Source organism: Taeniopygia guttata, chromosome 2, assembly GCF_048771995.1.
Source record: "Taeniopygia guttata chromosome 2, bTaeGut7.mat, whole genome shotgun sequence".
Taxonomy (NCBI): Eukaryota; Metazoa; Chordata; class Aves; order Passeriformes; family Estrildidae; genus Taeniopygia; species Taeniopygia guttata.
This window is the reverse complement of record NC_133026.1, coordinates 20,253,422-20,278,488: the sequence shown is the minus strand read 5'-3', so window position 1 is coordinate 20,278,488 and position 25,067 is coordinate 20,253,422. Positions and strand designations below refer to the sequence as shown.

The following is a 25,067-nucleotide window of genomic DNA, read 5'->3' as shown; positions in this document are numbered from 1 at the left end:
GAGATGAGACACAAACCTAATTTTTTTGGGTAATAGTTGGCCTAGTAAGAATAAGGAAGTTATTTCTTGGTATTTACATCTCATTTTGAATTCTTCTGGAACCTACTTTTTTTGTTTCAAATGTATTGAAGGAAGTGTAATAACAAGGATAAATCAGATAAACACTATTTCGCTTTGATTATTATGACTTTTTGTAATGTTATATGTAATGTCACCAAAACCCCAAATCTTTTGTAACATAACAAAACTGGTAATATCTGTTTGGATTAATACTGGGCTTTTTATCTGTTTGTTTTTCTTTTTCTAGATAAAAAAATCAGCTTGTTAGCAATAATGGTTCTGGTGGGTGACAGTCTTCACAATTTTGCTGATGGCTTGGTAATAGGAGCAGCATTCTCATCCTCAACAGAAACAGGTGTGACAACGACTGTTGCTATTTTATGCCATGAAATTCCTCATGAAATGGGTAAGAAATATATGTGTGTATTTTTTTCCTGATTGACTTTGCATTTCAAGGTTTCCCAAAAAGTTCTTTCCTGTATGATATTTGTGGTATTTCTTGCTTATAGCATCATGAATTACAACATTACAGTATGAGACCGATACTTTCTTTGCCCTTCACAATAACCAGAGGAGGCTTCTGTACTCATTACTGGATACCTTCCCATTTGATGTTCTCCAGATGCAAGTGACATCAAGTCAGGAGTGACCTGCTATTCTTATGTGTACAGACAAAAAAAACCAAAAAAAAAAAAACCAACAACAACAACAACAAAAAAAAAAACCCTGTAAGCAGGACCCAGGTGTGTAATGGCCATGCCTGACACAATGGGCTATCCAAGAATTTCAACATGCAGCAGAGCTATTTAATCGAGTATTCCTCTTACTACCCTCATTTCTGCTGCTTATCAAGAACAATAAGATAAAAAAATGTTTATGACCTATTTTACTATTAGACAGGACAGGAGGATTTTTCTGTTGTATGCTCCCCTTGATTGACTTTTTCTGGTAAAACTTCCAGCATGGCTGAAGCTGCTCCTGACATTGTGTTGGTGAATGTTTATGAATTGAGAAGTTTGATTTGAGAACTGCAGGTTCTCATGTCTATCATTAAATGACTGAAGATTTCATGTACTATATAGAAAATGCCAAACAAAAAGGTGGGATGGAGGATCGCTGTAAAACTGGTAACTCTTGTTTGCAGAGTGAAGCAAATTTAAATACTTGACAGTTACCTTCAATGACACCTTAATTCTGGGGCAGTAGTGCCCCAGTGTCAAAGTGACATTTTTACAGTCATGGAGCAAATTTTTTCAAATCTTCTAGTTTTGGCCTGTTATGAAATCTTTCATTTTAGAAGAAAAATGTGTGATGGGATTCTGATGTACAACTTACTCCAACTGATTAGGACTGAAATCAGTGGGATTAAACTCATACTGGGATCAGATTCATAGATTACTCTGATTTGCAGCACCTGTAAAGCACTCAAAGACCATGTTCCAAATATATCCACATGATTTGAACTGGCAAGTTCCCAGAGGAGAAAGATTTAGAAACTCTGGGAAACCATGTGACTTCACTTTTGTATGTATCCAAGCTGGAAATATCACAGAACATAGAGAACTAACAGAAAGCTACTCCTCAATACTGTATGCTATCTTTAGGAACTGCTAAACAAGTAAAAGTCAATATGATTTTGTTGTTTTGAGATTTTCTTTCACCCAGGACAAACTTATAACTAATTCTACAGAATCCTAAAGGCAGGTCTCCATCATTCACTATCTTTGTGCATATTTTAATTATTTTCCTTCATATTTTATTACCAAGAGTCTTAAAAATACATTTATCAGCTAAATAATAAATGTCCTTCTTCTCTGTGCAGGAGATTTTGCTGTGCTGCTAAGTACAGGGCTCCCAACGAAGATTGCAATTTTGATGAATTTTATAAGTGCACTAACAGCATTCTTAGGACTTTATATTGGCCTTTCTCTATCGACTGACCCATCCATTCAAAACTGGATCTTTACTATTACAGCTGGAATGTTCTTGTATTTATCTTTAGCAGAAATGGTGAGAACTTCAATCTATTTTTGTATTTTCTTTATAGCATAGCCACATCATAAATGAGTGTCAGACAAATGCAGGGGGATGAACTTGGAGACAAAAAGAGCTTGCTGGGAAGAACATGTTGTCTGCCCTGTATGTGTAATGGTTAGAAAAAGTAATCTGGTTTTCTTCTGTGTCACTCTCATGCCAGGTGTCATTACAATGAAAAGGGGAAATAAAGACCACTAAAATACTAAAATAAGAGATGGCATAATAGACTTTTAGCGTTTTTTTTTTTTTTTTAATCTTTTAAAGACTTTTAAACAATGTATTTTTAGTTATTTACTAAAACATATATTTGAACCTTCAGGGGTTTTAAGATCTTGAAAAAACTGCCTATATTTTTCTTTTTCTGCCCTTTTCTTTATATATTTTTCACTCATTTCAATGCAAAATTTCTGTTTCAGAACTAAAATGTAAGATGCTTATCCTGAACACTTCCTTTTTGTCCTAGGGAGGTTTCAGTTAGATCTTAAGTAATAAAGAAGCCTTCAGATTACCTTAACTTTTTAAATGTTACCCAATGTTTTTCATACTCCCAATTCAATAGCAATGCTCTGTCTGTAGAAGAATAAAGTGTGAAGATACGAGGTAAGAGGAAAGTCTGAGCAAAAGTGTAGAGCAATAATACCTCATGCTGATGCCTCAGGCCACATAATTTATTGAAGAGATGGATAACTGTTACACCTGTAGCAGTGCAGAAGTTAAATGCCTGCCCAGCTTTGTCACATGGGTCTTTAACCATCATGTGTTGATGTAAAGTTCTTTGCAAGCTCCTCCACAAAGATGGAATGTTTTGAGAGAGTAGATCAAGAGGGAGAAAAAAAGAAGTCTCTTCATAAATTATTACTTTGTTTTTTCCCAAGGCTGTCTCTCTCTCCCATGTGTTCATTACTACTTCATGCCTGAGATGCTCTTTACCACATTCAGGCATCATACTTTAAACCTGATACACCACTCCAGTATTATAACCTATTTAAAATTCTACTTACAGTAATTGGTCGTAGACGTTGGTAGTATTTTAGTCTACTTTTGCTGTTGTAACTAAAGTAAAATGAACATAGAGTTCACCTAAGAGCTCAAGAGGGAGCAGCCAGAGGATTGTGGATGTGTCAACAGCCCTGACTGAGGTACTAAATAACAGAGAAGAACACTGTGTACTGAGTTGCAGTCTGTTCTGACAGAGAAATTTGGAAGTGAAGCTGCCTACCAACTGTCTAGGCATGATTCTACTAATGGGGCTAAGAACTATGTACACATATTTTTCCTTCAGTGTAGGATCAGTAACCATCAAGGATCCACAAGCTCCTAGAACAATACCATGTTTTTCCCTCAGTCTTCAAAGCAATGTGCCAGCTGTAAATTCCAAGAGAAAATATAGTCCCAGGCAAAGACAGGGACATGTTTTGCCTTGCTCTCAGCTTGTCATCATAATCTTAGTCTTGATGTGAAGGGAAGAAAGAAGGGAGAGAGAGGGGAGGATCTTAGTTCTCTCAATGCCTTTTATTAATAAGACTCTTATCAGCCTTTCTCTGCATTTTGTGACAAGAACTGCCATTGGGTGGCTCACTTGTTTGTCAGTGTCAAATATCACAGGATTATTTTATTTAAAAAAATATTTATGCAGCACTGCAGGCATCTATAGATCTGAAGAGTTTTGTGTTTGTATAGTACATCTCAAGATAAAATGATACATCTCAAAAGAAGAATGAGCCTTTTTTTTTTTTTTTGTATTTTTCTACTTTCTGCACAGAAATAAGTTCTATTGTCTGCTGCACTCTCATCTACAAACAACAGTCATCAAGGCTCCTGCCAATGGTGTACAAACACTTAATAGTACACAAAGTTTGACTAATTTTCGGTACTTGTTTTATGGGCTTTCTGATATTCATGTGCTTGTCAGAATAGCAGTTAAATAAAACTGAACAGCCTCACTGGTTTCTGCACTGAGGAATACTGAGGGGTGTGAGGGGAGGTTTGTTGACAGAACAGCACTGTGAGACTGCCACCATAGACAAAGTAGCACAAATCTACTTCTGTGGTTAATTAAAGGTTTTTCATTTCTACAAATGGCATTGTAACTCCATTAGCAAGCTGGGTAGACTAATAATTTCAGAAACTGAATAAGGGGAGAAAGATAAAATTACTTATATCCATCATTTTTCACCTAGAAATCATACAGAACTGGAGTTTACTCTGATTAATTTAAAAAATGTTTTCAATTTTGAAGCTAAGGGGATTTTTAAAGTAATTTACTGGACTGTTGCAGTGCAGCAGCCATGCCACATATGCCCAGCTTGGTAAAATCTCTTTTTTAGCCAGTACATGCCTGAGAGCTTCTCATGTCTTCTTTCAGCGTGCTGCTTCCTATTTCTTCTTATATTTTGTGCACTCATGATAACATGAGCTGGAGTAGAACAGTAGCACCTTGATTAGCAGTACCTCTTTTGTCTCTGACAGACTTGAAGCCATCAGCAAGTGGAACAGCTTCCAACAGCTTGGATGTGGTGCTATGTTCTCTTAATTTGTGAAGTGGTTTGCATCTGCCAGTTAAATAGGTTTACACTTCTTAAACGAGAAGATTCCCTCTGCTGTACCACAGGCTTTTTTGTTCAGAGAGAGCTGAGTGACCACAGCTGATGTTGTGACAGCACCCATTTTATTTTTACAGATAAGCAGGGATGTGTTTATCTGGGTGTGGCTATAGAGACTGGTTTGTGTGTTGGTTACATGCTTGTGGGTGAGATGGAGGGAGCAGACATCATCATTGGACATGGAAAGGGTACTTACTACTTGCTAAGAATTCCTTTGGAAAACTCTCTTAGCAACCTACTCTGAACATGTGTAGCTCCTAAATTGTCACTGACAGCAATAAATAAATTGTCACTGACTACAATGAAAATTCAATTTTGCAGTGAGAGGAGAAAATTTTCCTGTTTGGAGAACTTTTCACTCAGGCACTGGGGAAGAGGGAAAAAATAGACTGATTATAAGGATAAATAAGAAAGACTAAATATCTAGACTGGAACCCTTGACTCAGGCTAGGTCTTAATTAACAGTTTGTACTTATATACATGAAAAACTGTCTGCTCTGAGCACTTAACTGTCAGTTCAAATTTTGATTTACATAAAGACTTTGAGGTGTTTACACTTGCTTTAGATTAAAAGTTTATGATTGTCTTTAAGCACTGATCAAATATAACAACATGTTTCTGTACTGTAATTTAAACCACTGCCTTGTTATAATGAAGATCCAGGGCATTTGGGTTTCCCTGGGTTTTTTTCGGGCAAAACTTTAAAGTGGAGGCAGATTTTTCAGCACAGTTTTGTTTTGGGCCCAGGGCCATGTTCAGAGAAAGAAGAATGCACAAGCATCAGTCCCAGAGACCCCCCTCTGACAGAGGGAAAGATAGGCATAACAAACACTCCTGTTAACCTCCTTGGTCAGCACCACTCCACTGTCTCCCAGTGGCTGCTGCTGTTACAGCTACTGTGAAGAGCCTCCAAAGTGCACAGGAACTCAGTAGTTTTATTCAAGCACAGAAAAAACACACAACCAAAACCAGAGGTCAGCACCAGACTATTGCTCTGTATTTATTTCCAGAGTTTATGTGACAGTATTAGCAGCCATCAGTGATTGTCCTGAATAAAGCAGAAATATTAGGAGAATTTGAGCGGGAGGCATCATTTCTGCAAGCTCTGTTTAGACACATTTAGTTTAAACCTTTGATAAAATACACTGCGTAGAGTGAAAGGTCAATGCAAGTAGCTTTTATTATGATTATATACAAGTGTTGCTCCATTATAGGATTTAAAACTCACAGAGAAAAATACCAAATATGATTTTTTCAAGCATATTTTAAAAGTCCTGTTTTATACTTGTACATTTCCTAAAGCCCAAGTAAATAGGAGTGTTGCCAGTTATTTCAGAAAAAGCATGATTGACCCTATATATAGTACTGAAACAAAAAATAGTCCAACTAGTTTATTTCCACAAAAGGAAATCACTTATTTACTAAATAAGCATTTCCTTGCAGACAGCTGTATAAAATTACTACTAAATATTGAGATGTTAACAAATTTCAGAATCCTGTTTATAATTCTTTTCAGTACTAGTAAAATAACAAAAGTGGGTAGAAATTGATTAATTTAAATATTTTGCTGTAAAGATCAGCTTTGTCAAAATGTACAGAAAATGCTACACATTAATAACTATAGTCAGAAGCTCAGCATTTTGAAAATTGCTTTTTTAAATGAAGTTTGCCTTGTTTTCCCATAACTTTTTTTTCCCACAGATGAATGTATCTGGCTCTCATTCTGCTGTTTTATTCTTTTTTTAGCTTCCTGAAATGACTCATATTCAGACACGGCGACCCTGGTTGATGTTTCTCCTACAGAACCTTGGATTACTATTAGGCTGGCTTTGCCTCTTGCTTTTGGCTGTATTTGAACAGAAAATTAAAATATAAGTTTTCTGTTGGAAATCTCAAAGTACCACTTGTGACAGTGGATAGCATTATTCACAATTTTGTTATGTCTGCCATAGTAATATGTAAATTAAGCTGCTGGGATTTTATATCTGAACAGTAGATAACTATTTTACTTTATTAACTTATTGTTCAGATTTTTGTAATTATTTTTTGTAAACATGAATGTTTAGAATTATGTTTTATTTGTTACTGAGTTTACCAGATCCCATGCTCAAACTCACAGGAGCTTTTAATTAGTTTTTATTGAGACTGTTCTAGTTGAATGCTCTAAGTGATCTCTGCCAGTTTGATTGAAGAAAAGAATAAAACACTTTTGTATGCAATAATTAAAGTGCACTAACCATAGTTGAATAATTTGAATATGGAATGGTTTGTTTGCCTTTTAGTACAAAGAATTATTTATTTAAATCTAAAAATCATAGCAAAGCTAAACTGCTAAATGGCATAAAGTCATCTGATAAAGTCTTCACTTTCTACTTTGTCAACATAAAGGTTCTCATCAGTTGCATCTTACTGGTCCACTGTGGCAGGAAAAAAATGACAAGTGTATATGTTGAAGTTTATGATACAGAAATTTGGGAATATTCTTTTTGGACTGTAATACAATTTCTCGTATGTGTGGTGGAACCTGTGACAGTCAAGCACTGGACTAACCACCTTTTGCATTATCTCACCTCTGGTGGTTGCTTATAGCAACTGCTTATGAAGCATTACAAAAAATATGTTTAAATTGCTTTACCCTGATATTCCTTCCAGACTCCTCAAATGAAGGGATTTCTTGTTGCTTCTGAGACATCACATTCAATAAGCACTTGACTTCCTGTCAGCAATTAGCTTAATCATAGTTAAGTGATGTGCATTGTGGAAAGAGCTTTTTCAATTGTCTAGAGTGCATGTAGCCTCACTGCAACTCCTCCCATCCTGAGTGATTTTTTGTGTAATTAGTCCTCTTGATTTCAAGTTACTTCCTCATAAGTTGAGATGATTAATTTAGATTTGCAGAACTGGGTCGGAAACAAATAGACAAATTCTGCCCTAATTCTGATATGCTGAGCAGCTTCCAGGAGGTATCGAGCCACACTCAGCTCAATGTGATTTCAGCTCTTTACATTATCTCAATTTCTGTTGCAAGGGCTTCTCCCCTACCTTATTTATACTTTTGTATGAGAACTAAATTACATTCTTTCTTTCTCCTCTGATGAGCTGTGGAAATAGGGAGAGCAAGTTACAGAACAGACATATATTCTTTATGAAGCAACTGGACATTTTCTTTATCTAAACTCTGTCTTAAAATATCTCTACATTATGACACAACATGACTGTCTCACAATGTGTCCTGTGTTTATTTGGTAGCTTCTACTGAAGGTAAATTATTCTCATATTACAGAAGGGAACAGAGTCTATTCTCCTACAGCAGATTGTCAGACCTGTTAGTTCTCAAAAGCTTCATGGGCGCCATATTATCTTACCAAAATACAAAGTGAAAACAAATACCGAATTGCACTGTTTATGATAGCCACACTCATGGGATTGTCAACCTTAGTCAACCACTGACTAGCCCTCAGGGAAAGAAAACCAAATGTAGAGATAATTTTAAAAGTAGATATGCATTCATTTTCAGAGCCTGTTAGTTACAAGAAGCTGTAGCAAATACCCCAATGCAAATCTAGACAAATTTAGATATGCCTTCAAAAATCTTGTCCCAAATAATTTATCCAAGGTAACACAGAAGTCTCTATCTGACAGGGGAGTGTACTGAGCTCCTTTTAAGGTCCAAAGTACAATCCTAGCTTCTTTTATTTAGGTGTGCAGATATTATGATTGCTTTTTATGTTGATGTAACTTTGAAAGGTAACTTGAGAAGCCATGTCTAATGCTTCTGTTTTAAAAGTTTCCTTTTTCTTCTGGAGCTTATACTTGATTTTATTTAGGTAATATTTTTAAAAAGTGTTTTCTCAGTATTTCATCTGTTTGTATTGGCACCAAGTCACTTCATGACCTTCAGCTGTGACAGTCAATTCAAACCAGCAGGGCATCACTGGATGTAAGCAAAATCTATTGTATCAGGTGGTGCAAATGAATATTGGAAACATTCATTATTTCAAAAAGAGTTACCATATTTTGGATGCTTATGTATGCCTAATATTTTCTTGCATTGAAAACAAGATTATCAATATGATCATGTTTTAGTTATGTTATTGTATTCTGAAATATTTGTCTACTATTTATTAATGTGTCTGAAAGAGGGTGAGTAATTTCTGGCAGTGTGTACTTTAAAGCTCTATATGAGCATAAGCTCCCATCCAGATATGTTCTGTGAAATACTCTATCCACATCTATTAAGAAAATGCCATCTTTTGGCTATGCATGCTTATCAGGCATCTTGATCACATTTAACAACCAAATGTATTTATACAGCTTCCACCACAGGCACAGATACATTGATCAGAAAGCCAGTTAATCTTTATTTCTGCAACAGAGCTCTTTGGCTTTTGAGGTGTTTGTCAATAAGTGAGTAGTTCTAGGACCATTTTGCCCTGCTGTCAAACCTGAACACCTGAAGTCTCATAAGCATATGAAAGTTTGAATTCCTGTGGCACTTAGAATTTATCTCACTACTTAAGTTAGTGCCTGTGCTGCAAATCTCTTTACATTAGTGTCTTTACAAAGATGCTGAAGGTGGAGTATTACCACATGTAAATCAAGACATCTAGCCTTATAGAGGGCTGGAAACTGTTCCTACAGACAACAGACAACTAAAGAAGACAGCTAAATAAACAGACAACTAAATACGAGTTTCTTATTATCTCTTCTCCAGAGAGATTCACCTGTCAACTTATTTGTTTTGGTCAATGTTCTCTAAAAATTCCAAGAAAAATAATAGAATATGTTTTTGTGTCCTTACAAAAGACTCAGCACAAGTGTTCCTATGATACATTCTCTTTTAGTTTGTTTTACATTTGTAGAGTTTGTTCATAGAGATTTGAAACAGATCACTTTTTAAAGCCAGGTACATCTTTCTGTTGCTTCAAACCTAACAGACAGAGAGCATAATATGCCATTGTTTTCACTAAGTCAAATCCTGAGTAAGGACTGCAGAACTTGATCACTTGCAGCCCTTAAATCAGGACTAGGTTTCTCTGTAAGAGGTGTGCAATTGCTCAAACAGATGTTATGTGCTTGATGGAGAGATTACTTGGTGAGGTTTTACAGCCAGTCAGGCAGCTCTAACTAGATAATCATAATGTTCCTTTGAAACTTTAAATACATTAATCTATAGATAAAGGAATTTTTCTGGAAGAAGCTGTTTAGTGTTTCTCCCTTTCATCTATTCTTAGTTTTCAGTCACCCTTAAGATGAAATGATCTTGCTTTCCTACACAGAAAACTGGAGAGAAAAGGAAAGGTTGAAAAATGTCTTTGCTACAGTATTTTTTCTTGGAAGTCAGATGGCAGAGGGCCTCATAAAGAATACTTCCAATTCCAAACTACCAGCGCTCCTGGGAGCTGACCTTGTACCTCTCTTTTCTGTATATGTTACACATTATCCAGTGACTCCTAAGATAAATAGTTCCTTCTTTGCAGTCAGTTATAGTAATACTCTCAGGTTTCTGGTGCTCATCTGCGTGTTCTAAATGCTGCCATCTATTTTACTGTATTTCATGCTTTAAACATGAATGTGGTATTTTCTGCAGAGACAGAAAAATACCTTTTTCTTATAAGAAAACATTGTTAGTTTTGGCATTTACCCTTGAATTGTTTTCCTATCACCCTGCCATTGCACTTGAGAAAGCAAATTATCATTTTAACAGTTTTAAACAGGTTTGTATCTGTCTGATGTATGGAATAAGGCTGATATCAATGTTCTTAGCTTTTCTTTCTTTACTGCAACTTTTTGTCAAGCCTTCCTCTCATTTTAAAAATAAGCTGCCTTTTATTGTGAGCGTAGCTGTAGGAATGTGACTACAGAAAATACAAGAAGTAGTTGCACAATGGCTTTAATCAAAACAAAAAGTCCTGCAATTTATTTCACTAGACCCACCTACATTCCCTTCTCCCCAAAAGAACAAAAAGTCCACACATGGAGCTGTTGCTCTGGGTCACGTAGGGGAATGTAAGAAGTGCCTCTTTCCTTTTATGTCCCTGATAACAGGACCCAGCAGAGCGAGAGCCCGGCCCAGACGCGCTGAGGTCCCTGCCGGGCTCCGGCCGGCGGCAGCGCGGAGCAGAGTCCCGGGCAGGGGAGGGACCCTGCGGGGCTGGAGCCGCCTCGCTCTTCCAGGGTCTCAGCTCTGTCCTTGCCTGAGAGCATTAACGCAGGATTACCTGGCAACCTAAATCTGCCTAGCAATCATTTACATATCGGCCCAAGGTACTGCCGGCCAGCTCTAACGCAGGGCTATGGATGTGTCTGTCCCTGACATCGTTTTGTTCCACTGCAGCTGGCTGGAGAGCCCTCCTCCTTTTCCCACGGCCAGAAGGACCAAATTTGACCCACCCAAGAGAGGTGAAAAGAGATATGCATGGGGAAATAGACTGATCAATTATTATTACATATTCCAGTCTTGATTTTAGATCACACCAATTGTCCTCCGTGGACTCTCATGCTGCAGGGAGGGCAGCAGACAGTGCCTGCACTGCTCTGTTGGGCAGCTGCCCAGGCTGGGCCCATCAGGTGAGCAGCAGCCATAGCTCAGGCCTGGCAAGTGTTTCAGAATATCCCAGGTGTATTGCTGATGTCCACCATTGCTGGTGGATACCAGTACACCACCTCAGGAAAACTCTTTTTATCTTTTCTGACAAGGACTTTCTAGTGTTTGTCCTTCCACCTGCTATGTAAATACCATAACCCATATGATATAGGCTGCTATCTGTTCTTGTCCACCACCCATGCAGATGGTTTTGGACAGGTTTTTGTGTTGCCAGAGTTTATTTCTTCAGAAAGGGAAACAAAATGTTGGCGAATTAACTGAGAACCGCACAGAGGTACTGGTACACAGTGGTACCAGTAATGCATCTAATTTTTGGAGAGACACTGCTGTGAGTACTGAGCACAAACACAAGCCATCTTTTGATTCCACACTGAAGTGTGTTGGTGTTATCTTGGTGCTCTTTTATCACTCACAACTGGTAGAGGGCCCTAGTTTCAGGACTTCAAAGGCCATCTAGGTACTCTTGTGCAAAGGCATAGTATGAGCTCTGGAGCAAGAGTACACCTACTTTTTGACTGTCGTTTCAGTCCAGAAGGGGATGGGTATTGAATTTAAGTATACAACCTAATGCCAGCTATATGCAGAGTACAGTGGCACAGGAGCAGGTAGCTATAATTATCAGCAAGTTTAGAAAATTGTACATGGGCAATATACACCTAGTGGTTCAGTATGCCCAGGACAACATGGCAGCATTCAGAAAACATCCACACTGTGCTATATACATGAATGCAATTATTTTCCCAGGTACTATCCACATGAGAAGCCCTATGTATGTTAAAATCATTCTGTTACACTCCAGAACATCACTGATTATATTTTTGCACAAGGTTTCAGAGGTCAATACAATAAGAGGACAATAAGATCTCTTCTGTAACATGGGAAAATGAACACAAGTGACAATGTGCTGTAAATTCGACAGTGATTCTTCATCCTGCAGACATGCAAAGCATCTCCCTTTTCACTTTGAGACAAACAGGGCAAAACTGATACAGAACAGGAAAGCCAGAAAAAGGAACTGTCCAGAAAAAAGTTCTTATGGATGTGTAATGTGTACAGGTGCAAACGGCAAAACCAACAACAAATACAAAAAGAATTATTCTATCCTCACTGCAGTACCTTCTTGTTGACCAACACAAACCCCACCCAATTCTCTCAAAACTTGCTGGAAAATATTGTGGCTAGGAAGTTTTAGCACCCGAAATAATTCACATATTACAAAACAGATGACTTTCAATAACTCTTAAACTTGAGACAGGCATTGAAAATATGATCTGTACGTTCATAGGGATGTAGTTTGGAAAATACATATTCATAGTTGATGAAATCAGTGTAACTTTGTGCACAGGATGTAAATTCCATCTCAAGTAATTAGAGGAAAAAAAGCTTGTGAGAGCATAGTCCATTTTCTATCATTTCCTACTACCATAAAACCTAGTTTTCAAATTGGCTTTTTGTACTTGCAATTAGCAATATGCCATTTGTCTAGACAACAGAGTAACTGAATATCTGATGTTTCTGGCATTATTAGGGTAGACTAAGAAAGCACATGACTATTTGTAAATTCCTTTCTAGCGTGTAACATTTTAATACACCATCAAATTCTTAGGTTGGAGTGCACACAATTAACCCTCATTCTTGACTAGGATTCCTGCTCATGCAAGAGAGTTTTCTAGAAATAATTAAAATGTATTTCACTTGAGTGAAGCGGCTCTTTCTGTTTCCTTCCCTTTCTCTCACTTATTTTCTCCCACCGATATAATTCCTGCTATGTGTAAAGTTTAAGTATTGGTCGAGAAAACCTGATTTTTTAAGAGACATTTCATTACTATAGTGTGTGTTGGATGATGGGCAAGAGAGACTTCAGAAAGGATGGTTTGAATTCTGAGGACGCATAAATAGAGCAAGAGGTTCCTAATTTTTTTTTTTTTTTTTTTTGGTTGGTTGGCTTGTTGCTTGAGGTTTTTTAACTTGTTTTATTTTGTTATTAGAAAGTATACGTCAGCTTTAAAAAGAAAAAAAAGAAACAACTAAAGCCCCAACAAAAAATTTAATTGTCAAGATGTAAATAACAATGCTGGTATTCACCAGTTTACATTAGACTGCAAGTGATCAGGTCTTCTGCACATCTGCAATCACTCTTTTAAAGCTATTGCTTCCCAGCTGAGACATATTAGCTGACCCTGGGCATGTGCCTAATATTTTGAACATTCTCAGTAAAACAATTGCTGACCCCTTTCATTTCTGCAGCCTACTAGTATTACAGATGAAGACACAGAAAAACAGTTTCTAATAATGGATAAATAGTTGATTTAGGCAATATAAACTGAAAATTGCTGATGATTTGATGTAGATATGGACTCGCAATACACTCTTGCAGTTTATAGTTCTGGTATGAATGTAAACTACAGCAATAACAAGAGTTGCTTTTGAGCATCTTGTATTGATTTCAAGTAAGAAATAGTCTATACTTTTCCCTTCAGAATTCACAACACAAAGAGTGTCTCAGACATTAAGAACAAACCTTCATGTCCCTGGCTTTCTCATGAATTACATTTTTATACATTCAAAACGGCTATTTGAATAGTAAAAAGGCCCTTTCCTGTTTTCTGCACTTTTGTCTTTTGCTACTTATTTCAGAAATAGCCACCTTTTACAAAGAATTGCCAAGCTTGTTCCCCAGGGAAATTCCACCACCACCAGGTGGTTCACATGGTAAGACACAATATTTTGGCAGAAGAGACATTTATATTCACTATATTCATAGTTACAAAACATCATCAGATGTCAGACTCAAGACTTTGTTCTCTAATGCTCTTAAAATCAGTGAGACTTTGCAGCATGTAAAGAATAAACCACTTCTGAATTCTCAGGTTTTTTGTTTTATATTGGCAAAATTTTACTAAAAGCAGTAATTTCTGCTTAATTCTATTTTAAACAAAAGACAACACAGGCTTTTGGATTCTTTATTACAAAACTCCTAAGTCTGCAAAGTGCTTCTGTTACTGAGATCTACATGATAAGGAGATCATCTGAAATACAGCTGGCAACCAGCACTGTTTCTCAAGTACTCAAAGTTCCTAAGCAGTATGTTTGATGAAAAACACATTGCATGTTCATTTATCCCCTATGTCTATTTAAAATGTGAGATATAAACATCTCTACTACAGACCAACTCAAAAACCCTATATCTGGTTTACATCCTTCAGTCACTGCAAGGACACTTATTAGCTAATCCATTGTGAAACTGATTTTTAACAAAATAAAAGGAAATTCAATTTGTTAAGTTATAACCAGATCATGTAATACCCTTCCAGTAAGTCTACCACCACCATTCTAGCTGCCATGTGTTATTAGTTTCTGGTGACAGATAGGCTGCTACAAATATATCTACCATAATTAATCTGCTCCAAGGGGAAAAAAAAAAAAAAAGAAGAAAGAAAAAAGAGTTGAAAGCAAACTTAGTACTGCACCTTAGAGTGTGAATGGGACCTTAGGGTTTTGAGGTCTATGAATGTAAGACAAATAAGACAAAACAATTTCCCATGCAGTTACAGGGAAGCAGCAGTGTTTGATATGTCTGTGATGCTAGATAATAATCATCAATAGTAATGTAACAGTTTTGGCTCTAGTGTGCTTGTCTTTAACTCTGCCTGTTGGCTACATCTACTATTTTCACTCTATTTATACAGTGTTCCATATTATCTACTTAAATGATAGAATAATCAATCAGGCTCTCTCAGAGAAAATCAAATGAAGAAAGTTCCTTCACAAATGAGGTTTTTTCCATGTCTTGTCTCTCACATTATCTCATCAGCTGAATTCTGCAGAATGGTAAGGAAATGGAAAGAATTTCTACCGGAGTTCAACAGAAAGCTCAAAACATGGAGTCCTACAGCCAGTTTTCAGCAGCATCTTTGAGTGCTTCAAAGTTGGTAAAGTTTGTCAACTTTTGTTAGATACAGCAAAAGAAACTTCCTTAGCTCCGTGGTCTTATCTATGCACATGACTTTGTAAGGGAGCTCAAGGGCAGTAGGACAGAAAAGAATTGTCAGTGAAAAGCCCCAAATATCTGCACAGAAACCACCTGTTTCTAGATATGGATAATGTAAAAGGTAGCAAAATATATTAATCCTATCTTTTTCTCTAGAGTTTAAAGGCCATTGAGATTGCAGGAATAATCCAGTCTGGATATAAAGAATTGGATGTAATCCTCTCCAGATAGTGCACACATTTTCTATCAAAGATTTGTGTCTGCTCACTCCTCTCTGTTAGAAAGTGGTTAAAGGAGGCTATTCTGCCAGGTTGTATAAAATGTAATTGCAGATCAAAATACTCAAAACCTAATCCAAAACTAGTTAGTCTCATTTCCAGAGACTGCTGTTCCTTGGAGCAAAGACTAGAATCCCCAAGTGATAAACTGGCCACCAGGCTGAAGAGTAACAGCCAAAGAAGAGCTGAGGTGGGCAAACCCCTCTGGAGATTCTCTAGTCCAACCACCCTAGCTCAGAGCAGGCTCAGCTAGACAAGGTTTCCCACAGTCATGTCCAACTAAGTGCTGAGAATCTCCAAGGATGGAGACTACACAACCTCTCTGGGGACCCTGTGCCAGTGCCCAGACACCCTGCTTCAATTTGTGCACTTCACCTCTTGTCCTGTCACTAAATACCACTGAGAAGAGTCTGCCCCCATCTTCTGCACAACAACAGTTTAACTTCAAATATCCACACCCATGGATTAGGGTGCCCCCAGGCCTCTTCCTGAGGGTGAACAGTCCCCACCCTCTGAGCTTCTCCTCATGCAGCAAATGCTACAAGACCTTAAGCATCTTTGTAAACTTTGCTGGCCTTGTATTTCCATGTGTTTCTAGTCCTGGGAAGTTCAGCACTGGGCCCAGCACTCCAGATATGTCTCATCAGGGCTGAGGAGAGAGGCAATGCTGGCAATGCTGATGGACAAGCTAGACATGAGCCAGCAACCTGTCCTTACAGCACAAAAAGGGCAAAAGTCTCCTTTGCAAAGCTGATTTCCAGCTTGATCCCAGCCTGTACTGGTGCATGGGGTTATTCCTCCCCAGGGACAGGACTTGGAATTTTGATTTTTTGAACTTGATTACATTTCTGTTTGCCAATTTCTCCAGCCCATCAAGATTCCTCTCAAGGGCAGCACAACTCCCAACTCTTTACCACCTGCAGATCACATTCCTTCTTTTCTTTTTCTCCAGCCTATAACCTTAAATTAATTCCTATGGAGTTCTGAAGAGAATAGAGGAATGTCATGCCTCAGAGCTGCTAGTAAGTGTGAGGTAAGCATAGTCCTTTGGGGAGTAGGAAACAGGGATCTCAAGCTCCTCCTGATAAAAGAAACAAAGCAATATCTCCAGTAATGTGCTCCACACATTAGATATCTTGCCTAAGAATACGGATCTATGGTTTTCCCCCAGCCATCTCTGGAAAGGCAGTGACCTTGATCAGGGGATAGTTCAGAAATGGGCCAATTTTGAAGCATGTCTTGGCTGGCCCTGAGAAAATTCTCAATTTCTAGTTCTTGAATCATTGAGATAACATTCTGAATTGCTCAGACTGTAACAGAAGCTGAATTTAGGGAGCTTACCAATCAAATAGAGTAATTTAACAAGTTTATGTAACTCTAAAAAAATATTAATATAATAGCAACCTTACCCTGAATTTGTCATTTCCATACAGCCTTATAGAGTTCCAAGTATGCACAATATTCTCTGTCAAACTGCTGTTACAGACTCTAGAGAAGGGAAAAGAATGAGATGAGACAAATATTGCACAGTTATTTTAATTTTAAACACTCCCAGCCAGTTTACATCCCTGCAAATTAGTACAACTTATGCTGTTCAAAAACCACTAGAGCTACAGATTTATATGTTAAAAGTTTAAACAAGGAAGCATTTTTGAAAAATAAATATAAAAAGTTCAAACTCTACTTACTACCATCTTAATTTCTTCCAAAGCTATGTCAATATGTGAAGTACCCAAACACTGTCTCATTTATAAGCTTGTTTGAAAATCTAAAATTCAAAGAATGATATTTTATATTCATATGTTAACAGTTTACTTCCTTCAGCTTCCTGCATTGCACAGATCTGACTATATTTTCCATGCTTTTGTTAATGCCAAAATGTGCCCATCAGATAAAGTTTTCTATTTGGATAGAACTTCTTGTCTTTACAAAGCTGTTCATAAGTCTGGAACATAGGCTTTAAAATGCCAAGTTTGTAAGATGTCTCTTTATCTGAGTGAATGTGTCCTCAGCTGAAGCAATAGTCCCTTACACTTCAGATATTGCCTGAGAAGAAACCAGGAAGAAATTAAAGGTAAATGTGAGCGAACTACAATAAAAAACCGAATATATTTCAAAGGTGATCTCAGTGCATTTATTTAAATAAAAAAATGATTATAAATCACAAATCCTTTAATTAAAACAGTTTTCAGAGCCCCTTAAAGAATCACTGTAGGAAGCAGTTCACCCTGATTATCCATTGCTTTTTTCTTGCTATCAAAAAATTACCAATATTTATAGTTGCGAATGTAGAAACTTGCATTATACTTCCTCTGTAGAAAATGAAAGTTGAATCTTTGGAAGTTCACACATACATTCTTCTCTGCTGTTTCACTTGCTTTGTTACTTTGATCACATGCTTTCTCAAAGGTTTTTTTCAGGCTATTACAACTAGCTGGCATTCACAGAGGTGCTACACAACAGAATGGAGGGTATTCAGCAGGCTTATTGCAGCAGCGTTTGTTCCTATTGACTTTTTTCAAAATGTTCAAATTTTGGTTCCTCTAGGGAAAGTTTTTATTTGCCTTATGACTCATACTTTGCTGTGGTACAATGAAAGGTAATCTTTTGTGCTGTAAACAGCTATGTAATTGTGAATTACTTCTGTTCACCTAAGAAATGCTATGTTTCAATAGTATTTAATCACATGTAAATGTTTAATGTGAAATCCTTAAAAGGCATTTCCTTAAGAAGTGTAATTCCTATCCTTCTCATGACACAAGATAGTGGGTTTAGAATAAAATAAGGTCATTGGTTTGTAAACCATGGAATTTTTTACATATTGTTTCTTAACATCTTTTAGTTGGAAACAATAGAACAGAAGTTGATGATATGGCTGGTCTAGTATCTAGTATCTGTAATCTAGTATATTGTAATTTTTTCTGGGCCAGATATATATTACTCATAAAGTCACAGAAAACAGCATTTCATATCATAAATTTGAAAATATCAACACCTTTAGTAGTGTCACTACCTGTATATTGCATATTTGCCCTGAGAATACATTTATGGTCTGAAGAAACTCTAAAGGTAATGAAAATGATAGTAAATGCATTCTTATGAATACTATATACTTCATACAAATCTCTTATTTATGGTGTGGGTCAGATCCAAGATAGTAGAAAGGAAAACTAATAGGTATTTTTCTGACAGGAAAATTATTTACACCATTATTATGCACTGGATATTACAACAAAGAAGGGCTGTTCCTTTCTGGGCTCTCACATTGAATTGACAAGACCTTTGTCTGTCATTCTTAAGACTTTTGGATATGCAAAACCTAGCTTTGCAGTAAATATCTACATTTGGTTGTGGGTTTTTGCACTGTGCCAGGACCAAATGAGAAAAAGGCTTTAAACCTTCAAAAACTGTTTAATTAATATCTATCTCTTCTCATTTTATATCATTCCTTTATTTTAAATGCATTTTTATTTCTCATTTACAAATTCCTAGCAAGATCTATTTTAACATAATGGAAGAGAAAATTTGGAAGCTGCTGTGGAAAACAGGCTACTAAGGTTACTAACCTATGAACTTGTTTTCTACCCAAGATCTTGTAGAGGTTCAGAAGCTTAGGATATTTCAGGTCTCTTAAATTTTGTAAGGAAATAATATTTGCTATTTGAATAGATCTCATTTTAAAGGTTTGATTATTTAAAATAGAGGCTGGTGCAACATCTTGAAGTGAGACTTGCATTTATTTATAGATTTATTTATTTATTTGCTTGTTTGTTTTTATTACCAATGTAAGCTAAGTTGCATTCATGGGAAATTACTACTGAGAAATGGAAAAGGTGGCAGTAATGTAGGTACAGCATTCTCTGTTTTTTTCATCAGCCTGTAGAGCAAGACAGCGTCAGGATGGGAGCAGTGGCTTTGCCTGGAGTGCCCAACTTGGGGCACTGCTACTTCACTTCCACAGGTTTCAAATTTGCACCAGCTACAGCAGTACAGGAGAGTTGTATCCATATAGGGAAGAGATGTACACTCAGTACTCCTGGTTTTCAGGCTACTATGAAAAAAGGGCTGTGCAATAGCTGTCAGTGCTGTAAATCCTCTGAAGAACAATAATCTTAGCAAATTTAGTGAAATGCAATAAACCAACTTCATTTTATGACAGTGTTAATACTTGATAGAAGCCCAGAGCACTGCAACAATCAAACAAGAAAAATCCGATCTCCTCTCTAGAGTGACTTATCTGGCAATTCTCAGAGAACCTGACCTAATTTGAGCTCCTCCTCTTGCACCCGTGCTAAAGTGAAATGTGACAAGACACTTAAAAAATACACCTGAAAAAATCTCAGGGGGAAAGGGTGGCTTGTGTGTGTATCCCACCTCATTGCCCCAGCTGACAGCTGTACAAACTGAGCTGTCTTAGCTGAAACTTAAATGACTCATCATTTTAAAGACAATTGTGATTTAAAGCATGCTTCTATAATAGCTTGAATACTCCTTATGGATTGTAAATGAAATGACTGTTTATAAATAAGAGTGCATATTGATAGTGTTAATATTTTCCTTCTCTCTGAAAGATTTATAATAATTGCAAAACAGTTCATCCTTATAAAATACATAAGAAGAGTTTTGTTGAGAATAATAGTTTTAAATTATTATTAAAATAAATAGAGCTTGCCTGTTCTCTGCCTCAATTCAGAGCTCTGCTATAGAAGTCTATCAATCAAAATAACAACCAAGTTATCCCAATTGACTGTTACTCAGCTTAGTCATTTTAGAACAGCTGATGTCGCAGAAAGGGATGTTTTAAAAATTATTACTACTTTTATACTAGCCTGCTTGCTAAGATAGCCTTTACTGGACTGGATTTATATTTATGAAGGTGAAATAAAATATTGACTTTTTCAAAAGTTTTGCCTAGACCTGGCACATTGTGATGTGATTGTACATGACTCAACTACTAATGTGGGTATGTTGTTTACAAGTCTCTTGGGGGAGTTTTGTTGCTCAGAAGTAACACTGGTGAAACACTATTTTTGGAAGTGTTATCATATGTATCGCTTTTACTAGCAGCATTCTTGTGCATGAGGCTGGTGCTCTTAGATGTGTGTTCACCTCAGTATTGTTAATATGAGAAGCTTCAATGAGTGCTACAACCAATATATGCTTAAAATAACTCTGATACAAGAGCTGCTGTAAAATTCTAATAATAAATTCACCAAGTAGAAATGCACTGATTACTCACATTACAATCAGAATGAATACCAAAGTATTTTGGAATGGAATTACATGGAATAACACTGAGAAATAGAGGAACTGTTGCTTTGATGAAAAGGGAAGGAGACACCAGAGAGGTGATTTTGCACTTTTAGCCCCAAGAAAGTGGTAAGATTTATTAGGCAAACTGATTATTTCCATTCTATATGGTGGTTTCAATACCTATTGAATCAAACTATTTCAGCACCACAGATATTTGGTTGATTGGCACTTAATATTCCAGCCTGGTAGGTATGTATAGGCAGTCATCAGATAAATTCCAAACTCTGAAATACAAAATCATACTTAATCTCTGCCGATGAACTTATTTTTTGATTCTTCCCTGCTTAAAGCTAAAACTTTTTCTGTGATACATCTCAGCATAATGTAGCTTTTTGACATTTTGACTTTTTTCTAAGTGGGATGTACAGCTTTAAATAGGTTTTTCTCTTAAACTTCATGAAAAGCAACTGAGGAGCTGTAGAAAAAAGGTCTCTTGGCATATACATACTTACTAGAGTGAAAGGGAATAGGATATATAGGCAAACATTTTACAGTCCTTCCAAACTAAGACTAATTACCAGATGTTCAAGGAACTTTATCATTAGTGAAATCAGTCCTGATGTCTTTGCTTTGTGGTATATGTGATTCTTGCCATTCTGACACTGTATATGATTTCCTGTAGGGCTTAAAATGCTGCAGTTTGTGTGAACTGGTTTTACTGCACACATTTTTAGGCTGGTTTCTCTTGATTATGGTGCAATCTGAGAAGTGCCAGCACAGGAGTCTAACCTGTCTGTGCTCCAAATGCATGGGAATTAGTGTTAACAGAAGTTCAGTGTGGGACTCAGTCACAGGATCCAGAGAGCAGCCAAGCATCAGTTCCCATTCATGACATTCTGCTGTGTTTGTCTTACGGCATTTTGGTCTCACAGTTTCCGTGTGTGAAGTCATAGCCACATGGAGAAATCTTCAGTTTCATTACCTTCCCTCTAAGACAATAAGGAAAATGAACAGCAGAAGGGTTAGAGACTCTGACAGCCCTACATTTAGCTGGCCTGTGAGGTTCAGCACATATCCCACTCCAGCCAAGGATCACACAGGCTGAAGCCATAAATCAAAGGCAGTTTTACACCGGCTGGCCAGCACAGAGGCAGCACGCTTCCAGCAGGACAGAGTGCAGTGAGTGCCAGCCACCTGAGCACTACCAGCTTGTTCAGGTGGAATGTGCAGCCTGGCTGGATCCCAACACTCTCCTGCTATCCCTGCCAGCTGCCTTCAGCCTTTCTCAGTACAGACTTCTGACTGCCAGGGATGTGCTGGGACACAGCTTTACACTCTTTGCTAAGCCATGGAGTCACAGAGCCACTGTTGTTCCACACCAAGCTTTCATCTATTCTTGGCTTCAGAAACCTTTGTGAACCAGCAGCAGTTTTTTAAAAAAAAATTTTGAAGCAGGGGAGAAGGTGATTAAATAATTTGGATTTCCAATCTGCAGTTATTTGCTTTCAGCAAAGCCACTGACTGACAAATATTTAACAATACATATGTTTTGTGCTAGAAATGCAAAGATGTAATCTGTACGAAGATGTCTTTGTTCACAGTATTAACATATTGATGTATTTTTCTGGAGAGCCAGAGAAGCTGAAATAGAGTTTATAAAAGTGTCTCTTGACAAAGCAGGTTCTTGTTAATCTAAGATCCCACAGAGAACTGTAATTTCCTACTGACAAAGATAATATTCACAGATCACGTGGCCTTTGTCATCTAACAAACAGTGAAGGGTGCTGATTTTACTTCTGAAGCAGGTAGATTTTTTCTGTACTGTACAGCCTGAGGGCTTCACACCTGAGACCTTACAGTACTGCTCTGATACCAGTGAAATGAGACAATTTATGGTGGAGTCCACAGCAAGGCTATGTTAACAACATGATTTTCCTACTGCTAGTCTGAATGGCCAAGTAAAGATCAAAACTGCTTGGAAAATATTTTGTATTCTATAGAAAACAATTGTTTTTCAAATACCTTTCTGTATTTTCACTTTTCACAATTTTGAGGATTTTAATATTTTTATTTTACCAGGAATTTAATTTGTCTATTTCTTTTGTCTTTCTTTCTTTTCCTTTATTTTTTCCCAAACTTGGCCTTGGATCACAGACAGATGAACCTGTGCTAAGGGTTACAAGTGGGGTTTAATTTTGCCAATAACATTGGCCAGTCAAATCTAGTCCTCTTTTTCTTGTACAGATGCTAAACACACTTATAAAGTAACTGCATTGAATTACTCAGAAAAAATTTGAATCCACTTGTCTGGTAGATAAAAGTGGTAGCAACAAACAATTATAAGATACTAAGCCTTGAAAGCCTTCATTTTGGTTTGAAGTAGGAGGGTGTTTGGTTTTGTACTAAACTGATGCTATACACTTATTGCAAACAGCTCCCAGTCTGATCATTACCTTTGGATGTAATACAATGCTGCTTCTAACTCTCTGAGCTCCAAAAATATAATCAAACTATATCTTCATATTATACCTAAGTTTATTCTTCATTGCTTTCCCTAATGAGGTACATGTTTAGCAAGGAAGATGTGGAAGTGTTAGTGAATGCTGAATGTTCCATTTCACTGGTAGGTTGCAATATAACATTTTACCTCCTGGACATTTTTTAAAAGATTTTTTTCTGTTAAAGGAATTATTTTAAAAACATTTCACATTTATAGCTTTTGTACTTGTATGTTATATTTACAGGAAGTCGACCTTTTAAATATTTTTATTGCTTACCATTAAAAAATAGTTGTATGCACAGACCTACTGAGCAAACAGTAAGTACACTGAGAGAGCATTTGTTTCTATTTTAAGGATATTTTGGTTTGTAATCTGATATCTGTTTAATTACCCAAAAGCCAAAGAAAGGTAATCTTTAAGTTGTGTCAGATCAGGTTTACCAGTTGTGTTTTCAATACTTTTTGTCATGTTTTTCTGTTTGGAATTGACTCTGTTTTGTTTGATTCAATAAGTTTGGATTTTCTCTAAAAGATGTTGTGTAGTATATCTGAAATTTTAGCTACTTCTAAAATGTAAGGTCAGATCTAGAAATAGGATTACTCTCACAAAATGGGATCTGAATTGAGGTTCAGCAGTAGTAAAGAGCAAACCTGAAAAACACTCCTGGCGTGCCAAGTGATCTTAAAGGCACTCAACTCAATGGATTTGTATTTCTCTTTCAAGTTGCACCTGGGACCTAGGATTAGGTAACTTTTCCCCCCTGAGAAACTCCAATAAGAATGATTACATCTACAATATATATCTGCCAGGAAATTCCTGTAACCATCCCAGGCAGAGGATGCGTCATGTTTGAAAACATTCAAAGTCAGATTTGACAGAGCTCTGAGCAGCCTGATATAGTTGAGAATATTTCTGCATATTTCAGGGGAGTGCACCAGATGAGCTTTAAATGTCCCTTCCCACTCAAACTGGTCAGTAATTCTACCATCCTATGATTACGAATGGTCTCTATTCTGAACACACATTTTGATACGACAAGGAAAAAATATTAATGTTTAATCAGATGGTTGAATATTCCAAGAAGTTTAAAATATGCTGAGATTTTATTCCTGTTCTTAAAGAACATCTTAATTTATCCAACGCCTATTTTGGTTAAAAAGCCAGAGCAGTCTCACCTTGGAAACACTGAACTCTTCTGTACCTTTTTTTCCTGACTTTCAAGTTATAATTTCACTGCCTAATGATACTATTATTTCTAATCAACATTATATTTTAAAACTAAAAAAAAAAAATCATTTGAATTATTTGCCGTTTGGCAAAATTACTAATTCTGCACGATGTGCAGAATAATGAAAGTATTAAATGTACTGGAACACATATTTGTGCAAGAAAGACACCTATCTTAGAGTTGTTTTTTCCCTTTCTAAGTGAAGCGTGGTAGCACGTGCAAAACGGTGAATTTTCTTACAACACACAAAATGTAGCTATGTACATGGAGATTATATATAGACACTATAGTAGATTGTGGTAAATGAACTTTCATTGCAGTGGCAAACAGCCCCATGAATGCTAATTAAAAAGAGTTTACAGGCTTGTTGCACAACAGCATATGTGCAATCCAAGAAAAGCAGAGCAGACACCCAGCTAAGTAGTGATCTCAACTGCAGTGTGAAGGAGCACTTATGAGCAGCACCTAATCTGTTTATGAACTCTCAGAGCAAGGAGGATGTAATAAGT

General features: G+C 36.9%; 1 protein-coding gene and 1 long non-coding RNA gene across 7 annotated transcripts in view; one reads left to right on the top strand and one right to left on the bottom strand.

Moving 5' to 3' along the window:
- SLC39A12 (solute carrier family 39 member 12) overlaps positions 1 to 6,956 on the top strand; it is a 33,546-nt gene extending 26,590 nt beyond the window's left edge. For all 6 annotated transcript variants that reach the window (XM_030264558.4, XM_030264557.4, XM_030264556.4 and 3 more), the window contains 3 exons: positions 308 to 466; positions 1,883 to 2,070; positions 6,447 to 6,956. In XM_030264558.4, coding sequence (XP_030120418.4) covers positions 308 to 466; positions 1,883 to 2,070; positions 6,447 to 6,575 — 476 coding nt within the window. In that variant the 3' untranslated portion in view covers positions 6,576 to 6,956. The remainder of the gene's footprint in view (positions 1 to 307; positions 467 to 1,882; positions 2,071 to 6,446) is intronic.
- LOC121469424 (uncharacterized) overlaps positions 1 to 25,067 on the bottom strand; it is a 47,035-nt gene that overhangs the window by 5,558 nt on the left and 16,410 nt on the right. The window contains exon 3 of the long non-coding RNA XR_012054484.1: positions 16,986 to 17,064. This is a non-coding gene — a long non-coding RNA (uncharacterized lncRNA). The remainder of the gene's footprint in view (positions 1 to 16,985; positions 17,065 to 25,067) is intronic.